We start from the raw sequence: 24,249 nt of genomic DNA, 5'->3' as shown, positions 1-24,249 counted from the left end.
CGTCTGTCTTGAATGTGTGGACAGGCATGGATGTTGAAACATGGGTCCGGATATTCATGTATGTCTGGACATTTTAGGTAAACCACTATTTGTAGTTATACTGTGGTTTCTATATACTTACTTGAATTGATAATGGTATTAGACTGAGCGTGTCTTATCTTAATCAAGATAGACTGAAAGCTGCAGCCTTCACAGCGTCGTCTTTTTTTTTCTCTCTCTCTATGGGAAGCTGCAGAGACAGATTTGACAGTCAGATAGGCTGTGATTATGTTTGAGGGTTTCCTGGTTTCAGGTGCTGAGATGACTTAACTGTATTTAAGGTGTGAGAAAGATTTAACTTTGGACACAAATAAAATGGTAATAATGATGTTTATGAAGGACGCTTATCTTGAATTCTCATCAGGAGAAATGTTTTTCGTTTGTTTGTTTGTTTTTTGTTGTTGCTTTTGTTGCTTTATTCTCAGGAAAACCAAAGACTATTTCTCTGTAAATGTAAATGAAGCTTCCAGCTGCACTGCCACCTACTGTTGAGACTGACTCACTCACTTTCTCTCTGTTTTAGGACCATAAGAGCTCAGATTGTTTTTTTTTATTTAAGACAAACATCTTTTTAGGATTAACGTGCTGCTGATTTTTTGTACATACATGTATTGAAGTACATTTTAACAGAACAAATAGCAATAGTATAAAGGGATTACAATCATAAATGCAACAGGCAAAAAAACGCCAACTAGTATCTTACAGTTTTCTTTGTTCTCTGTATTTAACTTTTAGTCACCATATTATATGAAAAAGACATTGACAAGAGAATTGTGGTCAACACTGGTGTTAACTTTATTTCTTAAAACATATTAGAAACATGATATAATGTAGAGAAAACATCACCTGTTTTCAGTCTTTTGTGTGGGCCCTCTTAAGCCTGTTTGTTTCGGGCCCCTGCTCGAAAATGACAAACTCAAAATGAATATATATCTCTGTAACCCTGTAAGTACCAGTATGTATGTCACTGAAATAGTTTCTGACTTTGAGTTCAGAGCAGCATGACGTGTCAGAGCACTAGCAACGGAAATGTGGTGAGTGGGTTGATTTTGAAATTTTATTAGGACATAATTTGCTTTCTGTTTAATTTGCAATATAACTGTGTTGTTACGTGATTAGTACAGTGTTTCATACACACCTCCTGGTCAGCGTGATGGTTTGTCTGCCTTTCTACCCTGCACCTCTCTTTGCAACACACAGCTTCTTTATTGCTTGTTTGTATCAATCTATTCTTAATCGAGACTGGCATTATAAACTGGAAATGTTGACAAAAAAGACTTGCTTATAATATTTGAAAAAAAGTTGACTCAGTGGTCATGTGTTAAAGAAACATCACGTGATTTACTGGATTTATTTATTAAGCCTAAATCTGGGCAGTGACATTGCCGTGGTGACATCCAGCTGTATGGCTGAGGACTCTGAGGTGTATTGAAAAAGACAAAATAATTTTTACTAAAATAAATCCCCTCCCACTCTCCAAATAAAACAACAACAAAAAACTACAAACACTCACACACACACACACACACATTCGTCCGTGCTCTAACTTTATATTTGCTCTGCAGGTAAAACAAACAACACGACTACCCTGTTTACATTCATCGAAGACGTTCTTTTAAAAATGTTTTCCTCTTATTTTGACTCGACAAATGTTTGTAAATGGTGCAATACAAACTCGAAAACTTGTACACGGGTGACACCGTTGGGAATATTTTTAGAAATGATGGGAATGATTTGGCACAAGGTAAAAATAATTGTGAAAGACTAATAAAAACCTCTAAGTACATACATTTCGAAGGAAAAAGGTACAGACACACACACACACACGTACAAATAAAAGCAAACACATGCAGGATGCATCACAATCTCAAGACAAAAAAGCAAACAACCCACAAACATAAAAAAAAAACCTTTAGAGCATGCATGTGTGATCTGGAAAAATGCTGAACAAAGTTAAAATGACATGGACGTGCTATGATTTCCACTGGAAGAGCCAGCCAGTTTCTAACATTACACCTTCAGTAACAAGTGGAGCAACAGTTAGAGCGTGTTTACAGGAGTAAATCTGTAAAGAGTCAGTCAAGGGACCTGCCACAATTTTTCAGCATCTAAAGCGAAGCAAAAAAAACAAAAAAAAACAACAACTTTATCTTTGAAAGAGCCGAGTCGAGAGATTGAGATGAGATGCAAAAAGACAAACGCACACAACACTCATGCTGTACAAACACGCACACACACACACACACACACACACACACACAAGGTGGGATGTATTCACTCTAGGAGGTGGTGAACTTCCTGAGCGTGATGACGATGAGGGCGAGGAGGACGGACGCTCCCAGGAAGACTGCTATAACAATGGCTGTGATGGCTCCTGGTCCTAGCACTCCTGCACAAACACACACACACACACACACACACACACACACACACACAGATAAAGATAGTTTTAATCATTCCATATATACGTTTGATATAAATTTCTGAATGTGTGTGTGTGGCAGTTTTACCTTCTTCCTCGTCCATGGCTTGAGAGTGTGTGGTGTCCTCGTAGTCGTCGGTGAATGCCTGCTCCGTCATGTCCTGGAAAGGGTCCTTGGTGGTAACGTCACTGGGTGCCTCTCCAGACATGGTGTCCTGGTTGTCTCTGGTTGTTGAGGCGGGGTCCGCCACTGTCTCTGCGGAGGAAAAAAACAACAACTTGTAGCTTGTGCACATCTAGAAGCAGACATACAGTCACTTAATCCCTGACACACAAAGACGGCCTGCTGTGCAGTACTGACTGGATGTTTTCCTAAGGCAGTAATTTCACATAAGCTTCGCTAATGGCTCTGTTTGACTTTTCTCTGGACGCTGAGGCCTCTGGGATGCAGAGAGAGCTGCATACATGGCTGCGTCTGTAATGACTCCCAACAGCCTCTCTCTGTCTCACTGGGTTAACGGCTCAGGCCTGTGCATAAGGATGTCTTTGTAGAGGATGAACATTTTGTCCGTTTGAGCTACAGGTAACCTCTCAACATGTCTCTCGTTTACCTGAGACCTTAACCAAGATTGTCTATTGTCTAAAAAAAGTACTTTAACCAACCTTTGCTTGATTACTGTAGGGGGGTAGTAAATATTTTATGCTTCAGCACAAACAGAAATACAAACTTGTAAGAGAGGCAGTGATTTATCGTGCACGAGACTCAGGTTTTGTCCAACTCTCTGCTTCCCTTGTCCTCTGCCAATCAATAGTCCTCGGACATTCCTCCCAACTGAGCATGAAGTTGCCCTGAGACTTTTCACACCTCTACAGTAGCCAGAGAAACTCTTTCTGTTTCCACTGTTTCTGTTTTCTAACACACACTTTTTGAACCCGAGCCTCTGGAAATGCTCAATTCAAGCTAAACCACCAAAAAAAAAAAAAAAACGACTCCTGTGATTGCGGTTTGCTGCCGTCTTGGTGGTAATTGAATGGCTCTTTGGGCTTTTCTTTTGAAATCCACAGGAAAAAAAGAGGGGGGAGAATTTTAATCTTCATCACCCCTGAAAAAACAAACTCTTCATCCACAAGCCCACCCACTCACTGATTCACTTATCCTATCCGCAACTCTATGCATACCAACAAAACCGTAATCCAAACATATTTACACTCAGTTTATTTAACGCTACGTATTTACTTTGTAGCCTCTGACGCCCTCAGTAAACTCCTTCGCCGTTTCACATCTCCTCTCTGAGTCATTATCAGAGAAACATTATATTAATCTCTGTAATTCAGTGGAAAACATGACACAGTTTCGAAGAATCTAGTGTGTTTGATATCATCTCAAGTCTTCAAATGTCAGCTGGTAGCTGGCCGCAGCTTTTCCTATCTATATTCTGATGTGCACTTCTGATGTGAGTATTTTGATGCTGCTGTGTTGACTCTGAGTCGTGTGCAGCTTCCTGTCCTGTAGCTGGCTGGAGGTTTTGGAGGCCCGGGCCTCCGGCCAGCTCAGCCATCAATGAGGCCTTCAGCCGAGGGCACAAAAGGCAGCTTGTGCGGTCATGGAGGGCGGCAAGCTGCAACCAGTAACAACCGGCCAGGCCCAAACCAGGCACCGGCTGGGCACTGCATGTCAAACAAACTTGTTTATTAAATAGTCCCTGTGTGTAAAAGGCTGGGCCTTCTGGACAGCTTGATTTAAGAAGAAGGCAAAAAATAATAACACGATGTTTTCCGTTGGTGTTTGTTTCCACAGGGGAGGGGGGTTTACTCAAGCTTGAAATTTCTTTTTAATGGAATTAACATAACTGAAGCGTCTAGAAATAACAGACTTCTTCTCAGCTGACAGCTAGCCACCAAGTCACTGGTTCCCAACTCGGTGGTGCCCAATCAGATTAACTCATCGACACCATCCCTCATGCTCCAATTTATCGATTACTTTTATCACTTTGAACTTTTAGCTAACTGATTATTATTTTTTAACTCTTTCAACTCTTTCATTACTATTTCTGTTTATCAATTACCAGCTAACCATGTCAACTTCTCTTCTCGTTCCTGGACTAGTTTTCATGCTCAACGATGTTAATGTGTTGAGGCTGACTCAGGTCTAGCAGCTTGATTATTGTAAACTTATTAAAGATGACTATAAGAGTAACCAGAGCTTACATTAGTATTGCACCAAATTTGTAATCATAGCTGACTGTTTAATTTCCTCTTTAATACACATCTGTGGATCTTATTTAAACTAATTGTTGAGTTTAATTAGCACTTTTAAAAGACGTGACTCTACGTGTCAGTCATGAGCTGTCCTTTCTCTATACACAAATCCAGACTTATAAAAGCCTGGCAGGGATGGGAAGGCTCATTTCAGAGACTGATAACACAGAAGGCCATTTGTTGGTACCTCAGGCCTCTCTGGTCAGGATTTCGCACCAGCCGGAGAGATGACAAAGCACGCAGACGGGTGTGTGTGAAAAGCAACCAGGCCAAGCATTGAAACCACAACCAACACAGCCCAAACATGACATCGGTGGTGTTGTGTGTCCTTGCTTCACCCTCTTTAACCACCACAGGTGGTGGCTGCATTTTCCATGTAAAATATTTGACAGACGTCTGGTGTGTTTTGGATTTCATTCCGAAACTACGTGAGTGGGGTGTTAAGTTTAGAGAATCAGTCTCAAAACAAGTGTGCATCACTTGTTTTGAGACTGATTCTCCACTGCAGTACAAGACTCTGAGTTTCTCACACTGTGTAAAATAATTCTGAGGAAGTTCAAAGAGAAAGTGTGTGAGCTATTATCACACTTTGTTGCTTTGGCTTTTTCTTTCACACATCTTTTTTCCCCAAGCTGATTCAACAAACTGGCCGTGCGTGTCACACTGGTACAGTCACTTAGTCGGTTGGTGTTGGTGGTCAAGACTGATGACAGTACTTGAGAAATGCAATCGCATGACAATAACACAACTGACAAAAAAAATAATAATAGACAGCTACAAAGTGCAGAATTTGAGTACAGCCAAGCAGAATGCAGGGCATTTCTCTCGGCTGTGTTTAAACTCAGTTTCTGTTTTAAACTTGCGCAGTCCAAAGGGAGACGAGGCTGCAAGATATTTTTAGACGACTAGTCTAAAAGACGAGTCGCAGCGCTGAGTCTTTTCACAGCATCACAGTAGGTTTTGTGTCTCATGTAAAAGGTGACAGTTCACAGCTATGTTTCTTTTTCACAGGACAGAGAGATCGACAACTTGCTGCCCCCCCCCTGACCTCTACATTGACCCTCGGGCCTGAGAACTGCTCTACTATGTCCAGAGCTTTTTTTTTTTTCCAAGTTGATTAGAGAGCCAAGAGGAACAGAGAACAGACAGAAGTAAGTGAAAGTGAAAGAAAGACCAGTGAGTGTGTGCTAATCTGTAAAGTCTCAAATGGAACTCATCTTGAGAAGAAGTTCTTGGTCGTAAAACGCTTCCTACAAACAAGAAACGCCTCACATAAGAAGACGGGATTATTTAATCTGTGCAAACACATAAAATAAACCCACACCTGTGGACATTTCCAGCCCAAAGTGATACTACACAGAATCACTTCAGAATTAAGTCAGGCAGCAGGTATTCAGTTTCATATGAGCATCATGGCAGGCATCATGAAAGCAACTGAGTCATCCTGTTTGTCAAAGAGCAGCTTTCACAGCTCTCAGAGCCTCAACAACTGCATCATTTAGATCTGGCTGCAAACACACACATACAGGCCTCTGAATGTGTGTGTGTGTGTGTGTGTGTGTGGAAAAGAGAGGTAAAATGACACGTATACACACATCTTTGATTTGATACCTGCATAGGATCAGCCCATGAATCACATATTAGGATATGAAAACTTAAATCGAACTGATCTGAAATGTTCCTCAAATGTAAAGACAGTGTTAGAGTGCAAAAAAAGCTCAGCGATCATTTAAAGTAATCCAATTTTTAGAGGCTAGTGACCTTATTTGTCAAAAAATGATTTTCCTCACGTCACACCTTTGATTTCACGATGTTTTCTGGTATAAATCAAACTTTGTGCTCTGTTTCTTGCAACATTTCTACCATAATTAATTCAGCACACAGCAAAATGAAATAAAAAATATCAATCACACATTTAAAAGGAGGTTTTACCTGTGTGTACAAAGGCTACCATGAGGCCTAGGAGCACCAGGAGGAGGAATCTGCAGATACTGCTGCTGTGGACCATGATGGCTGCGAGGGATGAGCTTCAGACAAGAGCAAACCAAGAGTCTCCGAAAACTCCTCGAGTGGTAACTTCAAACGAGTAACTGACCCCGGGAGAGGAGCAGGAGGAGAGTACAGGAGAGCGTGAGGAGAGGTAGGCAACAGAGGGGGTTGAGAGAGAAGGGGTGGGGACTAGGTGTGCACAGGACTGTCTGGACAGTGTGGACTTTGTGAGCACATCATCGCAGGGCACACCCACCCCAAACTCCTCCGGACACATAGTTGGGTGTGAGGGGTAAACATTCAGTAGCCGCTGACCTTGGCCAGGTCACATCACGAAGGTCTCTACTGGACATTTTGCTCATGAGGGAAATAAAAGTACCAATTAATTGCACATAAAAGTCAGAAGTCTTAGCAATTAAATGGAAAAAACTTCATGATTATTGGATTAGTGTTACTGATGCATCAATATGTAGTATTGCTATTTAAAAACAAGTTAGGTCAATTGCCAATGATTAGAATAAGTATGAGTAAATCAAAGGTGGAGGTGCTGACATATTCTGACTTTTAGACCGCCGTGTCAATCTCTCAAGAATGTTGGCCTCAGATTGTGTTCCACTTCATTCATTCAGCCTTGAACTTTGTTTTCACGTTTCTTGTTGGATCAGGGAGCAATCAGCAGCAAGCGATGTATCCGTCCCACCGATATCTTTTTCAGTCGAGGCGGAAGCTGCTATAATCTGTAAAAAGGAAAGACGTCAGAGCTACATAAACAGCTGAACTAATCTGAAATGTGGGTGATGACTCAGATGTCTGGAATCAGGATCCAATGTGAACAGTTTTTTTTTTTTTTTCAAACCAACATCATCAGATTTATATTCTCAGATTGACAAAGTTCCTTCTGAGCCGCAGATGAAATTATTAAATTGTTGTTTTAAGCGTCTCTCTCCGACCTTAATAAACTAACACTTGTTTTAAATCAGTGGAAGTCCTGGTCATATGTTAAATCAGTAGATAGATAGTAGTTAGATAATTAAATTAAATTAAAATTAAGCACAATATTTACCTATATAAAAGTATAAAGTGACATAAATGTACCTAATTGGAGCTGTGGTCAGTTGCTTGCAGTCTGCAGCCTCACCTCTAGATGCCACTAAATCCTCCACACTGGACCTTTAAAAGGAAAACATTTCAACCATATTATTTTCCCATGTTTCTATGTCTAAGTGACTAATGGGGACAATAATCTTTGAAATTCCAGTCCAGTATTGAGCAAACTTGCTGCAGGCGAAGCAGAGAAACGGGCTGTAATGTGTAATCCTTCAGGGCAAAGCACTTCTTTTTTGCCATTTACAGGCTCAAATTATTGATCAGTGTGACATTACGGAAGAAAGAAACCCTGCAGAGATAGATGTTTGTTATATCACTCTATTCAAAGCCAGCAGACACCACTGAAAAAAAACAAAACAGTAATTATATGGTACAAAGATATTGCTGCCTCAGTCAGTTAGTTTGTGTGTTACTGTGTAACAATGTGAAAACTCTGGTTGTATGTCTCTAATATACAAGTACAAGTAAGACGTGGCATTGTTTTCTATTTATTTATATAACCACTAATGCTGGGGAGCCCCATTAGTTCACCTGGCAGAGCATTCCCCGATGTACAAAGGCTCAGGACTTGCAGCGGCGGCCCAAGGTTCTGTTCTGACCTGTGGTCGTTTGCTGCTTTCAGCTCACTATTCAATAAAGGTGCAAAAGCCCCAAAATATCTAAACCTCATTCTCCAAAAAAATCCTGCATGCAAACATAAAATTTGGGAAACCTGCTTTTATGAGGAGTTACCTTCAATGATTCCTTGAAATGTAAATAAAGGTTGAACGAAGGTTGGTCTGAACTCATCAGGGACGCAGTGACACAAACTAACTGGGGCAGCATTAGACCAGCAACTCCCATGAACAGAGAGATAAAACGTCTGTTTCTGGTGAAATAAAGAAAGGATCATACTCTTTAACAAATGTGTCCATGTCCGTCTCCTTTCCATAGTGTTGTCAGACTTTATAATAACAATCTGAGCCGGTTAGTGGCAAAAACAACCGCTATTAGTGTACAAAGGGTTATATGTTGCAGTCTGTTGTTGTAGATCCAGTGTTTGGTTTGTCTGATCTGGGCTACTGTAGAAACATGGCGTCGCAGCAGGGTAACAAAAACACAAACTCTTATTTTCAGATTACACACTTATCAATATTATATTCCATTTCTGCCAATAGATCCTCCTAAAAGTTACACACCGGACCTTTAAGTTAACCGAGTTAACGTTCTGGTTTGAATTTGAGAAAAGAACAAATAGCCTGAAAAAAAAATAAGGGTTTGGTGTTTTACCAAGAGGCACTTCAGTGTTTTGGGAAGTCCTGGCACATGTCAGCACTGACCATATTTTCATAAGGGTTTTGTTTCAATATGATGATAATCGGTGTGCGTGCTTAGAAATATGCTGTTGTGTTTCATTATAAAGGAATCAGTGGGTTTCATTTCCTCTATGCAGACTGACAAACCATGACTAAGTCAGTCAAATATGCACTACAACCAAGTGGTGGGAGAATACGCTTTTACTTCCTAAAAATAAGTTGTGTTTTTAAAGACTGCATGTTTAAGATTTAACGGTTAGTTTCTAATTTGATCTCCTGCAAAACCCCCCAAAAAGCATCTCGTCTTCTTGCCAGTCAACAGAATACTTGAACCACACCACCAGGAAAAAAGGCACGTGATACGATTACTCATTTCAAGTTTTGTCTCCAACTTGTCAGTTTTGAAGGATTTAAAATGTTTAGTTCATTAACATTGTGAACGCTGATGCCTCGCTTTACTCTCGTGGTCTCTGTAATTACCTGCCAATGACTCGTTTTCATTTATACATCTCCAGCTCTTAACAGGATCTCTGTACAAATGTGATTTATCCGAGCGTGACTGGGAATGTGTGTGAATCAAATGAATTCTGCACATTTGCGTTTTTTTCTGAATAGTTCAGACACAGGTGTGAACAGCCCACACATAAGACTGTTTTATTATTTCTTACTGCAATAAAAAAGTATGACTCCAGCAGATCATTTTCATATATTATAATACAGATGCAGAATTGAAAGTTTATTCTTTAAACAGCCTAGTATTTTACAAGAAATAGATAACTACTTGGAGCTTTTGAACATGTCCTTAAAACAGGACATGAGTGGGCACGAATCCTTGGGCTCTATTTTGCCATCGTTATCCATGAACACCCAGCAGAAAACAGGGAGGGAGAAGAGAACGGGGGAGGGTTAAAGTGTGGGGGTGAAAACTTTAAATAAATAAAACAAAAACAATGGATATAATCTCTATCCTTTCCCATAATACCCCAACCACCCCACCCATATATCCACACTTTAAAAAAAAATCCCATACGATGGAGGCCAAATTTGAAATTTGTTGTTGAATTTCGACAACAGGACATGATTTGGGTCCAATATACGTCGACGCCTCTGCAGGCTTTCTCCAGAAACTTGAGTTTGTTTGGTGATTGGCTCTCTTGGCTGGTCGCTCGTTTCACTGGCCAGTTTGCTCCAGTCCGTCTCCTCTGGAGGGTTTTCATCAGATTATAGGTCCGTAAGCAACAGGAAAACACACCCTGCCTCAGAGATCACCGTTCGTTCACAATTAGGAATTCATGAGGGATTACCAGAGTATGTCTGATAAATGGAAAACTGTAAATAAAAATAAAAAAAGGTGAAAGTTGTGGAAGCAGTGGAGGGGACGCAGCAGGGGTTCGGGTGAAACAGCTGCTGTTCAAATCGGATACAGTCAGTGGAGTTTGCTTGGCTGCAGTCCCTTAAAAGTCCTCCAAAGTCTCAATCTCTCCCATATTCAATCTCTCAGATGATGCGTTCACAGAAAAACCTGAAGAATTAAAAAAAGAAAGATGCAATGAGATGAGATTTAAAAAGAAGTGACTCATCGTTTTCACATCTAACAGATGGGCCGAAACGCGGTCCCGGTGATACTCACCTAGAAGGCTGGGATCTGCGCGCACCATCTTCTGCTTCTTTTTCTTCTTCCCTGAGGTGACTGTCTCGAAGCGCTGCTGCTGCTGGCCACTCGTATGGTTCGACTGGTAGAGTGGCGAGGATCCTGTTCCACCCCATACAGAGTCCTGGACGAGAGAGGAAAGTGGATTATTCGCCTAGGATTCACCTTTTGGAAAAAGCTGTTCTTTGATCATCTGGTCTGACACCAGTGGTACCTCAGTTACCACTAGACAGTGGATGGAGCTTGTGTCAAAAAAATAAAATAAAAATCGGCATCGGCCATAAAAAAATCTGTATCGGTCGACCTCTAGTAGGCGATGTACAATCGTCCCTCACAGTATAAGTGATTTACACAGTGTGATCTCATCTTGCTGTGAGGTCGTCCTCGGTGATATGCAGCACAAAGCGTTAGCACAACCTAAAATGTTAAAGGGAGACAGAGCACAGAGCAGGACCGGGTGTAACGGCTCTGAAACCGATACCTCCACACAAACGTCCACGGTCTCAGTTCCATCTTTCGGTGTTGTGGTACCAGCTGTGTTTTGTAAATATACACACAGACACACACTCGTACTCTCAGAGCAGAAATTCTAGACCACGCGTTTTACCTGGAGAATTTTTGGCAGGTGACCAGTTGTAGCATGCTATTGGGCTAAGCTAATGAAGTGCCTCTGGTCCACTGTATGGAGCGTTCCCTGGTTAGCTATAGTGAAAAAGGACGAAGGGAAGCGGCAAACTTTGTCCAGACACTGCTGAACTGAAGCTGGGTTTGTCTGTGGAAACACGAAGGCATCAACTAAATGTGATGAGTCCGAGTCGTTCAATCAGCCTCTCACTAATTCAGACCAATAACTAAGTAGTAATAACTGATGATGAGTGTCATCAAAGCTCTTGAGCTCTGCTACAATGTTATTTAGTGTGCAGCTCTGTAAGTTCAGGAATTATCAGGAGATCAGAGATCAGAACTGAGTCTTAACATTTTATTTATTCTGGTTTACTTAGTTTTTATAGATTTGGTTTATTTATTTTTTGTTGTGTGCAGTTATGTAAAGTTGAACCTCATCGTGTTCTTGATATTCCAAATTGTAGCTCATTTAATAAAAGGACATCACTTTCTGAGATGACCCGATTTCATTATTAGTGAGAGAAAAACACTTTGAAGATAAACACGTAGCTTCAACAAGTCAGACCAGTTTTGCGGCATGGACAGATTTGGTAAATAGCAAACAAGAAAAAAAAAAAAGCAGTGCAGTGACATGCTTTGGGTCTGAGCCAAAGGGGTGACGCAGGAGAGATTCACACTAGAAATGTAAATAACATCAGCGGCTATGGAGTGTGACGCCATTAGCGACGTCAGATGACTTCCTCTGATCGGTTTGAACATGCCAAGAAGAAAATCCCCAGAGAGGGAAAACTATTTTTAGGGTGCAGAAAAGGGACAGATGTCTCTCTTTCCGATCACATCACAAGACGCACGTGGCTTCTTGCAAGGCAAAAAGTAAACCTAAACATTTGGTTCCCACATGCCGAGCTTTTAACTGACTGGTTCCACTTCCACAGTCTCACTCACTTGCTGCTGCTGCTGCTGCTGCTGCTGCTGCTGCTGCTGCTGCTGCTTGACGGCTTGCTGTTGGTTCTGCGGTGCCTGTTTCTGTTGGTTAGCGTTCTGTTTGGCACGACGTTCCAGGAACTGCTTGGCAAAGTCCTTGGCCTCGGGAGTGTCCCCCAGATAGGCCCTGACGTAGTCGTGCACCTCGTATGGAGAGTCCACTTCTTTCAGGAAGGACGCAAACGTTGGAACTGGCAGGGAGGCGGACAAGAAGAATGTTTGTGAGTTTGGCTTTCCAGAAATAGACCAGTCATAGACGTGGGAGGGACATATTTTTAAAGTCTTACCATCTAGATTGTTGGCTGTGTTGAGGGTGTGCAGAGTTTGCTCACACCATTGCATGAAGGTGTCCTGCTGGCTCTTACTGACCCCTTGGAACAACTTTAGCAGCTTTTCCTCCTCTTCTACCTTTTTATTGGCCCGCCCACTCAAAGAGTTACTTTTAAAACAGATACAAAGAAAAAAAGAAGTCATTAAACTCTGCGTTTATTACTCATATCCTTCATGTGTTAACTCGTGTTTTTCATCGGATCCTGTGACTAAGACGTTTTTCTAGTTCGGCGTTCTTGATAAATACCTGAGGTTGGCGTTGCCTTTGTTGTTCTTCTGCGTGCTAGCTTTCCGGGGTTGGGGAGGTTGCTGCTGCACGGCCTCTTTCACAGCCTCGTCCCAGAAGCCCATGTTAGAGTTGTGGGTGTCACCCCAGATGCTGCTGGAGTCTGAGCCCCAATTAGAGCAGGAGCTGGCGTTCACAGACCCCCACACCGAGTTACTCAGAGACGTCTGTGACGAGAGTGAGATACTGTTACTGACATAACACAATTTATTCATTACTGATGAATCTGTCGACTCCTTTCAGTTGTTTCCTCTGTAAAATGTCAGAAAAAAGGTGAGGAATACTCATCGCAGTTTCCTAAAGGTCTACAAGATGTTCCGTTTTTGATCACAGAAGAGGATGAAATCATCATCATGAAATGATTAGCTCAATCATTTCAGCTTTACTTCTTTCGCTGAAGATCACTTGAGCTTTTAAGAATTAAAGAGTTCATCAGAAAAACAATGACTTTACTGACATTTAACTGTTCAAACTGTTTAAAGCCAGTCACATAGCAGTCTAAGATTTATAAACTGGCCACAGAAATTGAGTTTCCACATCCAAATAACATTTCTAATGTCAAAATGCTGCCGTAGAGCCGAGTCCAGAAAAAGATCCATGCCTGACGCAGTACCATAAAAGGTCACGTACGTTTCTGGTTTGAGTGCGGATCTGTTGGGTGACCATTGGGTGTTGTTGTTGTGGTGGTGGTTGCTGATCCTTCCGCTGTTTCATCTGCTGAGCCTCTTCCCTTTGAATCTCCAGCAAAGATTTGGTCATAGCTGGCTGTTTGGCCACACTACCCCAACCGGACAGCTTGGCCTGAGGCTGCTGAGCCAGCTGTAAGGCCTGCTGATGCTGCAACTTTAGGAGCTCTTGCTGTTGACGCCGATGCTGTGAGGATTGTACGACAACAATTAGTCAAATTCTAACTTGAGATAGGCGCTAAAACGTTGCTGGTGGTGGCACTGCCAAAACAACCAGCCTGACCGCTGATCGCTGTCCTTACCTCCTCCCGTGCCTGTCGTTCTCGCTCCTCTTCCAGTTTCTGGATTTCGGCCAGCGACAGGGCGTTCTGAGTCTGGTTTATAGAGTTGGACGACTGCTGGCCCCACTTTGAAGACGATGGAAGCTAAAGAGTAGGACAGTGTTTTGTCAGCTTTTTTTTTTTAAAAGATATTTTTTGGCATTTTCAAGCTTCGTACAGGAGGCAGTTGCTCTACCGACTGAGCTAAACGACACCCCAGTTTTGTCAACTTTAAAAACATTGTGTACCATTTATTTTTGCAGACTAATCCTCTGTGTCCTCACCTTCATCTGAGCGAGCTGCTGCTGCTGCTGCTGCTGTTGTTGAAGTCTCCTGAGGGCCTCTTGTTGCTGCTGCCTCTGTCGCTCCTGCTGTCTTTGGGCCTCCTGTTCTCTCCTCTTCTGCTCCTCCTCTTGTTGTTGAGCCAGAGCAGCTGCCGCCGCAGCAGCTGCCGCCTCTTCCTCGGCTCGCTTCTCCTCCTCGCGCCTCCTCAATGCTTCGAGTTCCTCCTGCTTTCTGCGCTCCTCTTCCTGCTGAGGCAGAAAGGGCATTGGCATTTAGGAAGACAATTCACGAGTCCGGAAAGGTGGTGAAGTATATGACATGTTTTCATTAGCTCACCTGTTTGCGAAGGAACTCTTCCCGTTTCCTTCTCTCCTCCTCCTCCCTCCGCCTCTCCTCTAATCTACGGAGAGCTTCCTCTTGTGCCAGTCTCTCCTCTTCCTCTCTTTGTCTGCGCTGAGCCTCTTCTTGCTCTCGCTGTCGTCTTAATGCCTCCTCCTGAAGATTTACAACGCAGGGTCAGTATCAATACCATCAGAGAGAAATGACTCACAATGAAACAGAAGCTCGGGGGCTTTCAGTGCTTAAAATCAATTTTGTTAAAATGCTCCACCTGTTTTTGCCGTGCCAGCTCCTCCTCTTCCAAACGTTTGCGTTCCTCCTCCTGTCGGGCCCTCAGGGCCTCTTCCAGCCGTTTCCTCTCCTCTTCCTCCCGTTTGGCTCTCATTTCTGCCTCACGTCTCTCCAACTCCAACTGTCGGGGGAGAAAATAAAATACACTCATGGTATTTGCAGAGATGTGACAGTCGAACGATTCGGACTAATCGTACACTGCCGTTCAAAAGTCTGATTCAGTGCAGTTGAGAGGACTGCTCCAAATTTTTGAACAGTCTTTCATGCTTTCAGGTTCTAGAAAGTAATCTCTACAGATAGATGGTGTTTTGTGTGAAGGCTTTGCCAAAAAAAATGAAAAAGTAATGTTTTGTAGAAGAACAAAACAGTTCAACCAGATTGAAATGTATGTGATGATTGTATTTATGACTATCAATGTAAGTAGACTGCAGAGGGCCCAAAAATTATTTAACTGTTATTCTTTTGTGGCCCAAATTATTTCGAATATGAAGAAATATATCTGGTGTCTGAATTACACTGTTTCTGTCATCAGCCATTGCTGAAGGAAATAATTCCCTATATGTCAGACAGAAATCAGTTTCATCTTACAAATCTGGTGACCCATCAATAAACGCTGTACATGACAGAAAGATCATGTAGAAATAAACAACAATTCTGACATTTTTCAGACAAATTGTCATTTTTACGACAAAGACAGAAGAGCGAGCAGAAAAACTTAATTACCTTTGCAGACTTTGTCTTTTCTAACTGTTGCATCTGCTCGATGGTTGGAGCCTGTGCCATGGAGTCTATAGGTAAATCCCACACGCTGCTGCCATCCCACGCTGTGGAGTGCGACAAGATATGATTCATTATACCTGCTATGACAAGATACAGACTATTTTTTTTTTTTTAATCTGTGAAAGAATTATTTATAATAAAGGCAGAAACTCACTGCTTTGAGCAGCTTGTTGGAGGTTTGGTGTGCAGGAAGCCTGAGAGGACGGGTTCTGCATTTCCCACACAGAACCAGAATCTGGTACAGACAGGGACCGAGTAACAGGAGGTAGGAGGCTCTCAGACGCTCTACAAAAACATCAAGAATAATCAGTAACATTTCTACACAGAAGCACAGACACCAATGTATTAGAGATAGACCTGATTGTGTTATAGTGTGTGTGTGTTATTCACCTTATCTTGAGAGCCTGGTATTGCTGTAGAAGCAGATTGATCTGCTGTTGGTGTTGCTGCTGCTGTTGAAGAGGAGCGGAGCTAAGAGCTGCAGCTTTCTGCTGGGCCAGTGCCTGAGCATACTGCTGCCTGAACAGCGGAAGAAATATGGATGGAAGAATGAGAGAAAAAAACACAATAAAATACAATACAATAAATAAATGAGTGTGTTTGGATATTTTTATCATGACACATGAACATTAACAGATCTGAGCTGGCCGTACCTGAGGAGGTATTGATATTGGAGCTGCTGTAATTGGTAAAGGTTGAGAGCAGTGAGCTCTTGCTGCCTCTTCAACCTCTCCTGATCACCATCACCCTGCACAGAGGGCACAGTCAGAATGAATCAAACATGGGACGTCAAGGACAAAGAACAGGACATCTGAGCTGAAACACCTAATGCTCAAAACTGCTGTTCACCCACTCAGAGTAATGTGACAAAAGTTGGAGCAGCGTCCACTTTAACCAAAGGCTGCAATTACCACTAAAAAGGAGCATCTGCTACATATCAACTTCAGTTATGCAGATGATTGTTTTGTGTTTGTTTTCATTTGTAGTTGACACAGATCAGTAAAAGTTTATTTTGAAATCAGTCAGAACAAACAAATCCACTGTCACCAGAACAACGTCGGAACAAAATAAATAGTACAACTTCTATTCAAATAAAAATAGGGGCAGGATTCTCCATCTGCTACTTTTACTGCTGTCTTGTCTTCAGATAAAGTCCAAATGACATTAAAGACACTTTGATTCACATCTAGCATGAACAGGTCCTAATGCACCTGAAGTTGTAAGTGCCAGATTGCTAGAGGAATAATAACTTTCACACTTTTAGGCAGTTTACTTGCAGCAATAACAATTTAACTAGCTTTAGCTAACAACTATCCACAGCCTAGGACATGAATGGATTGTATTTATGAACTACGACTGAGACAAACGTTTTCTCATCTTCACAGGCTGTAACTCACACTGCTCCCTCACACATACAGATCAATAATTTCTCATCCATCCATGCAGATAATTCATTGGTTGACTCTACAGCAGCTCGGTGCGCCTTGTATTTGATTATATGTGTAAAAATGTCTGGAGTGTTTTTTTTTTTTTCCAGACACAGAACAAACGGCTGATTTCAGTGCAACTTTAGCTGCCGTTATCACAAAGACAGAGGCAGGTCACGTCATGTCTGCATTAGGGAAGATAAGACAATGAGTGTCTGTTGCCATAGACTGCATCTTGACATCATTACACTATGGTAGGAGTAGGAGATAATAACACAGGCCCGGGCGTGAACGTGAACTAGTTCAATTTAATCTGTGTGAACTGCAGCATTGGTTCGACGGTTATCTGACGTGCCCGAGACACGTGCAGCGAGAGTATAAATGGGGGATAACAGAAAACGTCACAGTTTCAAATGACTTTGAAGATCTGCAGGAAAGAGTAAAACGTCTCAAGTGTTAAAACCACAAAATGCATTAAGTCAGAGAGAGTGGAAGACAATGAAAGACTGACTTAACTGGTAAATGATGTTACTGGTTAAAAAAAAAAAAAAGAGTGGACTACCACACCACCTATAGGTCATGGCTGGCATTGGCAACTAGTGCTGATTACAAAGCAAATCTCCAGACATGAGGAATCAAAACAGGCCACATTCAGCAAACACACCTGTAGAGGTGGAGGTGCAGAGCCTAGAGTGAACGGTACCCTGCCCCATATCTTCATGATCTCTCCAAGCGGTTGAAATACTTCGTCACATCCTCGTTTGACCAGCAGAGACATTGTGAAGTAACCAGCCTGAAACCACTCTGCCATCTCCTGGTTACTGAATGGACCTGAGAGCAGAGGAGGAGATTCAGAGGCAAATGAGTGCATGGTATTTAGATCATTACATTACAGTATAGGGTAGAAAACCTCTTCCAAACTCACCCTGTATCTCCCCTTGGGGGTCTTTGTAAAACCACTTAAGAGCAGCCTCGTGGGTGAGTGGCAGCCCCGAAGGTTTGGGCTTCTCTGAAGTCTTTGCTGTAAGTCTGTCGTCATCCACCACACCATCCTGTAGATATGCTACCATCTTTTCTGCCTCCTGGGGAACATTAAAAATATATTACATTACTTATAATCATGTTTAAAGAAATACAATCTGACATCAGTCGCTTAATTGGTTGCTGTTGTTTTACTGGAAAGAGATTGTATTACAGCTTGTTTTATTGGTTTCATTTGAAGGGTAGTCAGATATCTGGTATCATAACGTTCACAACATGCTCTTCTTTTCAGTAAGTAAAAATATCTTATGACTGTACAGTTGTAGTTGAGGATAGCCTGACCATCTCGGGACAGATTTTCATGCTAAAAGTCTAACTTGCCTGCTCAAAGTGTTTCAGTCCCTCGTCTTCATCTGTGTCGTGTGGTAGACTGGTGGGCCTGCCGATAGGCGCCAATAAACTTGAAGGGAAGGGCAAAGGATTGTTCATCACCACAGGAACTTCCATTGGCTTCTGCTGCTGTAGCTGGACACTGGGCGATGGAGCTGATACTTCTGCACAGAAACAGATATTAAAGAGATTTCCAGGTACCGAATCACAACAACTGTCCTATCTACAATCAAACTGAAGTCCTAAGTCGTACCTGCGAGAGTGGTAGAAATGTGGGCCATGTGGGACTCGAGCATGCTGTTAGACATGGGGATGTGCAGGGGGACTTTGCAGGGCTCTGGTGGGAGCTCCAGGGGCGGCTGCCGTTCAGCTGGCCTCTCAGACTCTTCTGTTCTGCTGGGCTGACTCTGGGACAGAGACTGGGCAGGGGGCTCTGAGACTGGGGGAGCAACAGGTGGAGCCTCTTCTGACAAAAATAAAATGGGTAAGACATGAGATGAGAGTACCACCAACATGACTATAACTATTCTGAATTAAAAAGAAGTTCTGATGGTTAATGTTGCAGTAAAAGAACCTCTTCGACACCTTTCTCCCTTTCTTGGTTCAAACTTACATCAGCTGCTTTGGATTCTTTGAAACTGCCATCAATATTTTATCTTCCATAATCTATTCTGTCTTTTTGTGTCCTTGATGATGTGTCACAGCTTGCATAAGGTGTTTCTTAGCAAGATACTATATACCAGCTTCAGTGGTGCTTTTCTGTAGATGAAGTGTGTAGAGACTTCTTCTTAGATAGTTCTTGCACAAAGCTCATCTGACTTCTGACTATTATATATACACACACCTATCAAACAACATTAAAAAGGTTACACATTCTCTGTGTATCGAAGTTACCTTTTCGTTCAGCCTCTCTCTTGGCCTCAGTTTCTGTTTCTTTGGTCTCCTTGGGCTGACCGTCCTCCTCCTCCAAGCCCTCTTCACACTCTTCCAAGGGTTTGAAGTCGAGCTCCGCCTCCTCCAGGATTGGCTCCTTGGAAGCTTTCTGAAGACGCAACACAAAACACAATTACAGCAACGTGCATTTATATAAATACATGTCACATCAATGCTTCCCTGATTCATTCAAAACTCTTCCTCCACTCTTGTTTTACCTTGAGTGAGAGAAAGGCCCCTGACGAGTCGAAGGTGCCCGCCTCCTCGTCTGCATCCTCCAGGCACCATTCTGGCAGGCTGTCCCTCTCGTCCTCCAGGCTGCCACTGCCTGACCTTGGCCTCCTGTAGCCACGCTCGTCTTCTCTCGCATCGAACGGGAATCGGCGACGCTGATCTGGGTGCCACCCTGCTGACCGAGGACCATCTGAAGAAAATGCAGAAATACTTAGCTTTGTACAACCGATCTTAATCTCATGATCTAACGTTGCTTCTTCAAGGAGGGATTGTGAACTTCTCCACGTACAAAAACAAACAAGTTTTGAACATGTGCATTAGGGCATTCAGTTCAAAGGTTACAAGCACATTTATCTGAGTATCAAAGGTAAAAGTATAGGTAATGTGGTCAATGCAGTGCCCACCTGGGCTCGGGGGGCACCACCGGTCACCGTCCCGTCGAGACCCCGCCAGGCGCCAGCCCCCCTCATCATCCTCACCATTCTGATCGTCACGGGAAGAACGCCAGTTTTCACTCTCTGCGCGCGTGAACTCATGCTTCCTCGGTAGGCCTGTCACGCCGTCCTCATAGTTGCTTCGGGCTGCACAGAGTAGTGTAGGAGAGGGATGGTTAAAGATAAAGCTGTCGTCATGATATTGATTGTTGATATTAAAGCCAGATTAGCAAACTCACTCAGATGTCATTTACAGCTACTAAATTCAATTAGAATATCCTCTATACGACACGGTAACAGAGCATTTCGCTGCACAGCATTTGGGCAGTCAGCCTTTTCTGTAAAATCCACAAATCAGTGGAAAACGTTGTCTGATGATGTGATGAGCTGCAGCTCCATCAGCACTTACAAAAACAACAACTTTAAAAAGTCTGTTAAAGGCGGCTCAGCTCTGTACTCAATGTCCTTGAATTTTATTTTATGGTCTTTTTAACTTGCTTTTATTTGACAGGCATACATTTGTGATGAGTAGCTTTGTATTGCCTGTCTTGTGTTATTATTCCTCTGTAGGGAATACAGAGAAACGAAACTTTTACTCACCGTGATTCATCTGAAAATGTCCTGGAGCAGCATCGACTAGATAGACAGAGCAAACAGTAGATAAGCCAGTGTATGTGCCAATGAGAACCATCATGTATTTATTATTTAAGCAACGAAATTCTACACCAACCTGGGTCTTTTCGACCTGGCTTTTCAAACCTTCTATCTCCCCTGGTGAGAAAAACAAAACCACACATTATGTGAAGTTGAGCAAAAACCCATATTGAGCATGTGTAAATGGGTAGCAACAAAACTTGACACCACAAATGGGTATTTTAATACCTTTCTTCCCAGCTTTGGGAGCGATGCATCTCCCTCCCTCCGCGACCAAAACCTTCCACATCGTCAAAACTTCTTTGGTAAAACCCTCCATCTCCTCTTCCCCGGCCTGGAAATCAATCACAGGTTGACATGACCTGATATGACCCAGAGAGGTTTGGTTGCTAATGACTGCATGCAACTGCAAAGGCTTAGGTAGGATATTTATCACTGTGCAGTGGAGTACCAAATGTAGTTCAAACATCAGCAGCAGGCTGAACAAAACATCTACGCTTCACTACAGATGATGAGAAGGTTTATACCAACGTTCCGCAGCTAACAAACCATGAATTTTAAATACCTTCTTTACCAAGCGAACACACACACCTGAACTAGCACCACGCACAAATCTGCTGAATCATGATGCTGTACTTTCCCTTTGATCCAGAAGATGTACAACAAACTGACATTTGTGGTTTGTCGATGCATGTATCCTCTCCGTGATTTATATCCAGTAACATATAGGTTTCTCAACCAAACTTCAACTCAGGCAGCTCAGAAAAGGTTCACGCACAGCTTGTAGCACCCTTTAAACCAGCGTCATTGCATACTGAACCTCTCTAAACAATTGCTGACCGAGTGTATGCAGCTTTGGCTGACTGGAGGATATGTGTAGGTGTCAGACCACGTGTGTGTGTGTGTCTGTGTACCACAAGCCATCCAGTTTCAAACATGTTTGAGGCACATCACTCACGAGTTCAAGCAGCTGGGGAAGAGTACGCCGAGTAAGCACAACACCTACAGAGCGCTAATATTACACCGCTTGTCTCAAGCTGTGGCTGAATTAGTGGTGGAGTAGTGGTCACGGACAGAACAGCTAATATAAGAGCTCATATTTGCAGCTACTTATCCTTGAAATGAAAAAGGAAACATAACGCGTTCATGCAGGATCTTAATTCTTACCTCTACCCCTTGAGGTACTTCGGCCTCTTGGTGCCCCTGCTATCGGCCCGCCTCCTCGCCCTGTCAGCCGAAGTACAGCTGCACTGTTTACAGACATGGAAAAATTTCTCTGCAAATACAAAACAGGGGGAGGGGAGAGAGGGGACAGAAAGCAGGCTCTCAGCTTTATTATCTGCTTGTTCTCTATTTGGAAGTTTAATTGTAAAAAATATAAACCAATAGATGACAATAAGCAGAAACTGCACTGTGGCATGTACTTACCTGTTCCTCCTCTGTAAAAGACACAAGTGCCAGAGGCGGCAAGGGATCCTCTTGCAATATGGGCAGGAACTCCTTATCATGTAGGTCTATAGGGATCTGCAGGAGGGAAATCACAATCTCAGTCACAATCTTTATTGTTGAGAGTAAAGAAGATGTAAATCTAATCTCAGCAGTAATGTCATTTGTATGCAAATCACTGCACGCCTGCATCAACAGCTATGATGCAGACATTACAGGCTCACCTACCTTGTTATCCTTTACATAAAGTGCTAACATTTCTTCTCTCCCGTAGCGATAGTCTGCAAGTTTATACTTTGGCAATGCAGGTGAGAGAGGTGGCGAGGCAACCGCGCAGCCGCTTCCACCTCCGCCGCCGCCGCTGCTGCTTCCACCTCCAGACAGGGCACGGAGCCTGCAGAGAGAGAGACAAGGGGTGGTAAAAAGCCAGAAGGGACAGGGTAAGGGGAGACGACGCCAAAAGCTGAGGTGGCAATTTGCATGCCTGAACATGTATGGAAAACATACACTGAGGGCCTCGACAGAAAAACAGTTTCACAACCTACAAATCATTTTCTCTAAGATTAAATCAAGAAGTCATGTCAGCTTATTTACCATTCTGGTCCAAAGTTAAGTGTCTGGGTTTCGGCCATTCTTCCTTGAAGTTCTGCAAATATGAGAAGAAAGAAAAAAAAAGATTGTTATAACTCACACTGTTATAGTGTGACGCCACCGTGATGCAGTTTTCACTCAACTTACTTATGCAGCGTGTTTTGCTTAAAGCTGCAGTGCAGGACTAAATCCAAGCCCTCGCTAAATGATTTCACACAATGCTGATCAATCACCGCCTGGTAAACATTTGCAGGACATAGAAGAGTTTTTAAATCTGGTGTCTGCAACATCAATAGTGACATCTCAACCAGTAGTGATTGGTTTGCCGGGGCTGAAGGGTGAAGGAAGTGTAGGGAAGGAGAAGCTAGTACTAGAACGGTGGAGTAAAACATCAGAAACACACAATGACAGTTTTTGTGTCATTACTCTCTCGGCCAGAAGGGGCAGAGAAAAGTTTAGAGCGTGTTTAACAAATATTTACTAGCACAATGGCCGAATCCAGCAGGAACCGCGTGTGCTGCAGCCGCCAGAGCTTATTGCAGTTCTTCTAGTTTGCACAGCGTAGCCGATTTTAAAAATAAAATACGCTGTGCAAACCTCCAAGTGGGGAAAAAAAAAAAAATCCAAACGGGAAATAATTTGACTATGTAACTTATTTCCATACTTAGACGCACATAAACCAGGAAAAAATAGATGTGACAGAGACGTGCCCAGAGGGGTTAGCAGTCTGTGATTTTTGTTTTGTTTGTATATTATATTAATTATTTGCACCTCTCCAAAAATACATGTATATATGTTTTGACTAGGAAAATAAGTTTAGGCTATTGCAATTACTAAATGTCACGTGAACAAACAACTTGTCCTGCTGAAATCAGGATAACTGAAATAACTACAAAAACATCCGTCTGTCCAAGTACCACCCTCAACGTGATCCGACCTTATTCGGGACAGTTCACACAGGAAACAGCTTTATTCCTAATAATGAGATTATTTATTGTTGACTTTTGTTGAATCATGAACCGATTCAAGAAGCTTTCAGGGATTATTTGGTGGAAACACTCCGGATCCACATTTCTCTTGTTAATATTTCCTGTTTAGAGCCACTGCAGCAGTTTTTTAACCATCCATTTTATCGTCACATTTTAGCTCATAACTAATCATGGACGTATACGCAGGACCTGCCTGAAGGCGACTATTGACAAACCATTACAGGAAATTAAAAAACCTGTAGTGTAGTACTTTAATATTGTGTGTGTGTGTGTGTGTGTGTGTGTGTGTGTGTGTGTATATATATATATCTATAATATATAAGAGATATATAGATATCTAAGATATAAGATTGATATTTATATTTATATTTATTTATTTATTTATGACAGATTCATATTATATTATTATTTCAAGAAGGTGGCGAATCAGTAAAGCAATCTAATCAAGTAAATGTTTTACTTCCCTGAAGCATAATTTATAAA

General features: G+C 42.4%; 2 protein-coding genes and 1 long non-coding RNA gene across 10 annotated transcripts in view; 1 reads left to right on the top strand and 2 right to left on the bottom strand.

Annotated features, from left to right (window-relative positions):
- Positions 1-48: 48 nt before the first annotated feature.
- snorc (secondary ossification center associated regulator of chondrocyte maturation) lies at positions 49-6,776 on the bottom strand. Its single transcript, XM_010729986.3, has 3 exons — positions 6,653-6,776; positions 2,550-2,717; positions 49-2,428 (listed from the first exon to the last, which is right to left on the bottom strand). Exons 1-3 carry the CDS (start codon positions 6,726-6,728, stop codon positions 2,319-2,321), a joined length of 354 nt encoding a protein of 117 aa, XP_010728288.2. The 5' UTR covers positions 6,729-6,776; the 3' UTR covers positions 49-2,318.
- Positions 5,711-7,071, top strand: LOC113747856 (uncharacterized). Its single transcript, XR_003463949.1, has 2 exons — positions 5,711-5,871; positions 6,667-7,071. It is a non-coding gene; the product is annotated as an uncharacterized LOC113747856 (long non-coding RNA).
- Positions 7,072-10,028: 2,957 nt separating this feature from the next.
- Positions 10,029-24,249, bottom strand: part of gigyf2 (GRB10 interacting GYF protein 2) — a 15,884-nt gene continuing 1,663 nt past the window's right edge. For 2 of the 8 annotated variants that reach the window (XM_019262242.2, XM_027289279.1), the window contains exons 2-29: positions 22,781-22,832; positions 22,415-22,580; positions 22,169-22,264; positions 21,908-22,016; positions 20,969-21,074; positions 20,817-20,857; positions 20,687-20,722; positions 20,057-20,233; positions 19,637-19,842; positions 19,380-19,527; positions 18,739-18,951; positions 18,477-18,649; positions 18,040-18,196; positions 17,779-17,945; positions 16,341-16,435; positions 16,078-16,206; positions 15,842-15,972; positions 15,631-15,731; positions 14,888-15,028; positions 14,614-14,772; positions 14,277-14,525; positions 13,975-14,097; positions 13,617-13,859; positions 12,948-13,153; positions 12,658-12,809; positions 12,332-12,561; positions 10,742-10,886; positions 10,029-10,633 (exon numbers count right to left, since the gene is read on the bottom strand). In XM_019262242.2, coding sequence (XP_019117787.1) covers positions 10,566-10,633; positions 10,742-10,886; positions 12,332-12,561; positions 12,658-12,809; positions 12,948-13,153; positions 13,617-13,859; positions 13,975-14,097; positions 14,277-14,525; positions 14,614-14,772; positions 14,888-15,028; positions 15,631-15,731; positions 15,842-15,972; positions 16,078-16,206; positions 16,341-16,435; positions 17,779-17,945; positions 18,040-18,196; positions 18,477-18,649; positions 18,739-18,951; positions 19,380-19,527; positions 19,637-19,842; positions 20,057-20,233; positions 20,687-20,722; positions 20,817-20,857; positions 20,969-21,074; positions 21,908-22,016; positions 22,169-22,264; positions 22,415-22,580; positions 22,781-22,818 — 4,005 coding nt within the window. In that variant the 5' untranslated portion in view covers positions 22,819-22,832 and the 3' untranslated portion in view covers positions 10,029-10,565. Of the gene's footprint in view, positions 10,634-10,741; positions 10,887-12,331; positions 12,562-12,657; positions 12,810-12,947; positions 13,154-13,616; positions 13,860-13,974; positions 14,098-14,276; positions 14,526-14,613; positions 14,773-14,887; positions 15,029-15,630; positions 15,732-15,841; positions 15,973-16,077; positions 16,207-16,340; positions 16,436-17,778; positions 17,946-18,039; positions 18,197-18,476; positions 18,650-18,738; positions 18,952-19,379; positions 19,528-19,636; positions 19,843-20,056; positions 20,234-20,686; positions 20,723-20,816; positions 20,858-20,968; positions 21,075-21,907; positions 22,017-22,168; positions 22,265-22,414; positions 22,581-22,780; positions 22,833-24,249 lie in introns of those variants that run through there. The other 6 variants (XM_027289262.1, XM_027289264.1, XM_027289271.1 and 3 more) reach the window with 6 other exon arrangements.

Source organism: Larimichthys crocea, chromosome II (assembly GCF_000972845.2).
Source record: "Larimichthys crocea isolate SSNF chromosome II, L_crocea_2.0, whole genome shotgun sequence".
Taxonomy (NCBI): domain Eukaryota; kingdom Metazoa; phylum Chordata; class Actinopteri; family Sciaenidae; genus Larimichthys; species Larimichthys crocea.
The sequence above is the reverse complement of the archived record's forward strand: the minus strand, read 5'-3'. Positions and strand labels throughout refer to the sequence as shown.

Coding starts and splice junctions, on each gene's coding strand:
- snorc (XM_010729986.3), bottom strand. CDS start 6,728: ATGGTCCACAGCAGCAGTATCTGCAGATTCCTCCTCCTGGTGCTCCTA. Junction 2,718..6,652: donor GGTAGCCTTTGTACACACAG/GTAAAACCTCCT, acceptor TTTCCTCCGCAG/AGACAGTGGCGGACCCCGCC. Junction 2,429..2,549: donor AGCCATGGACGAGGAAGAAG/GTAAAACTGCCA, acceptor GTGTTTGTGCAG/GAGTGCTAGGACCAGGAGCC.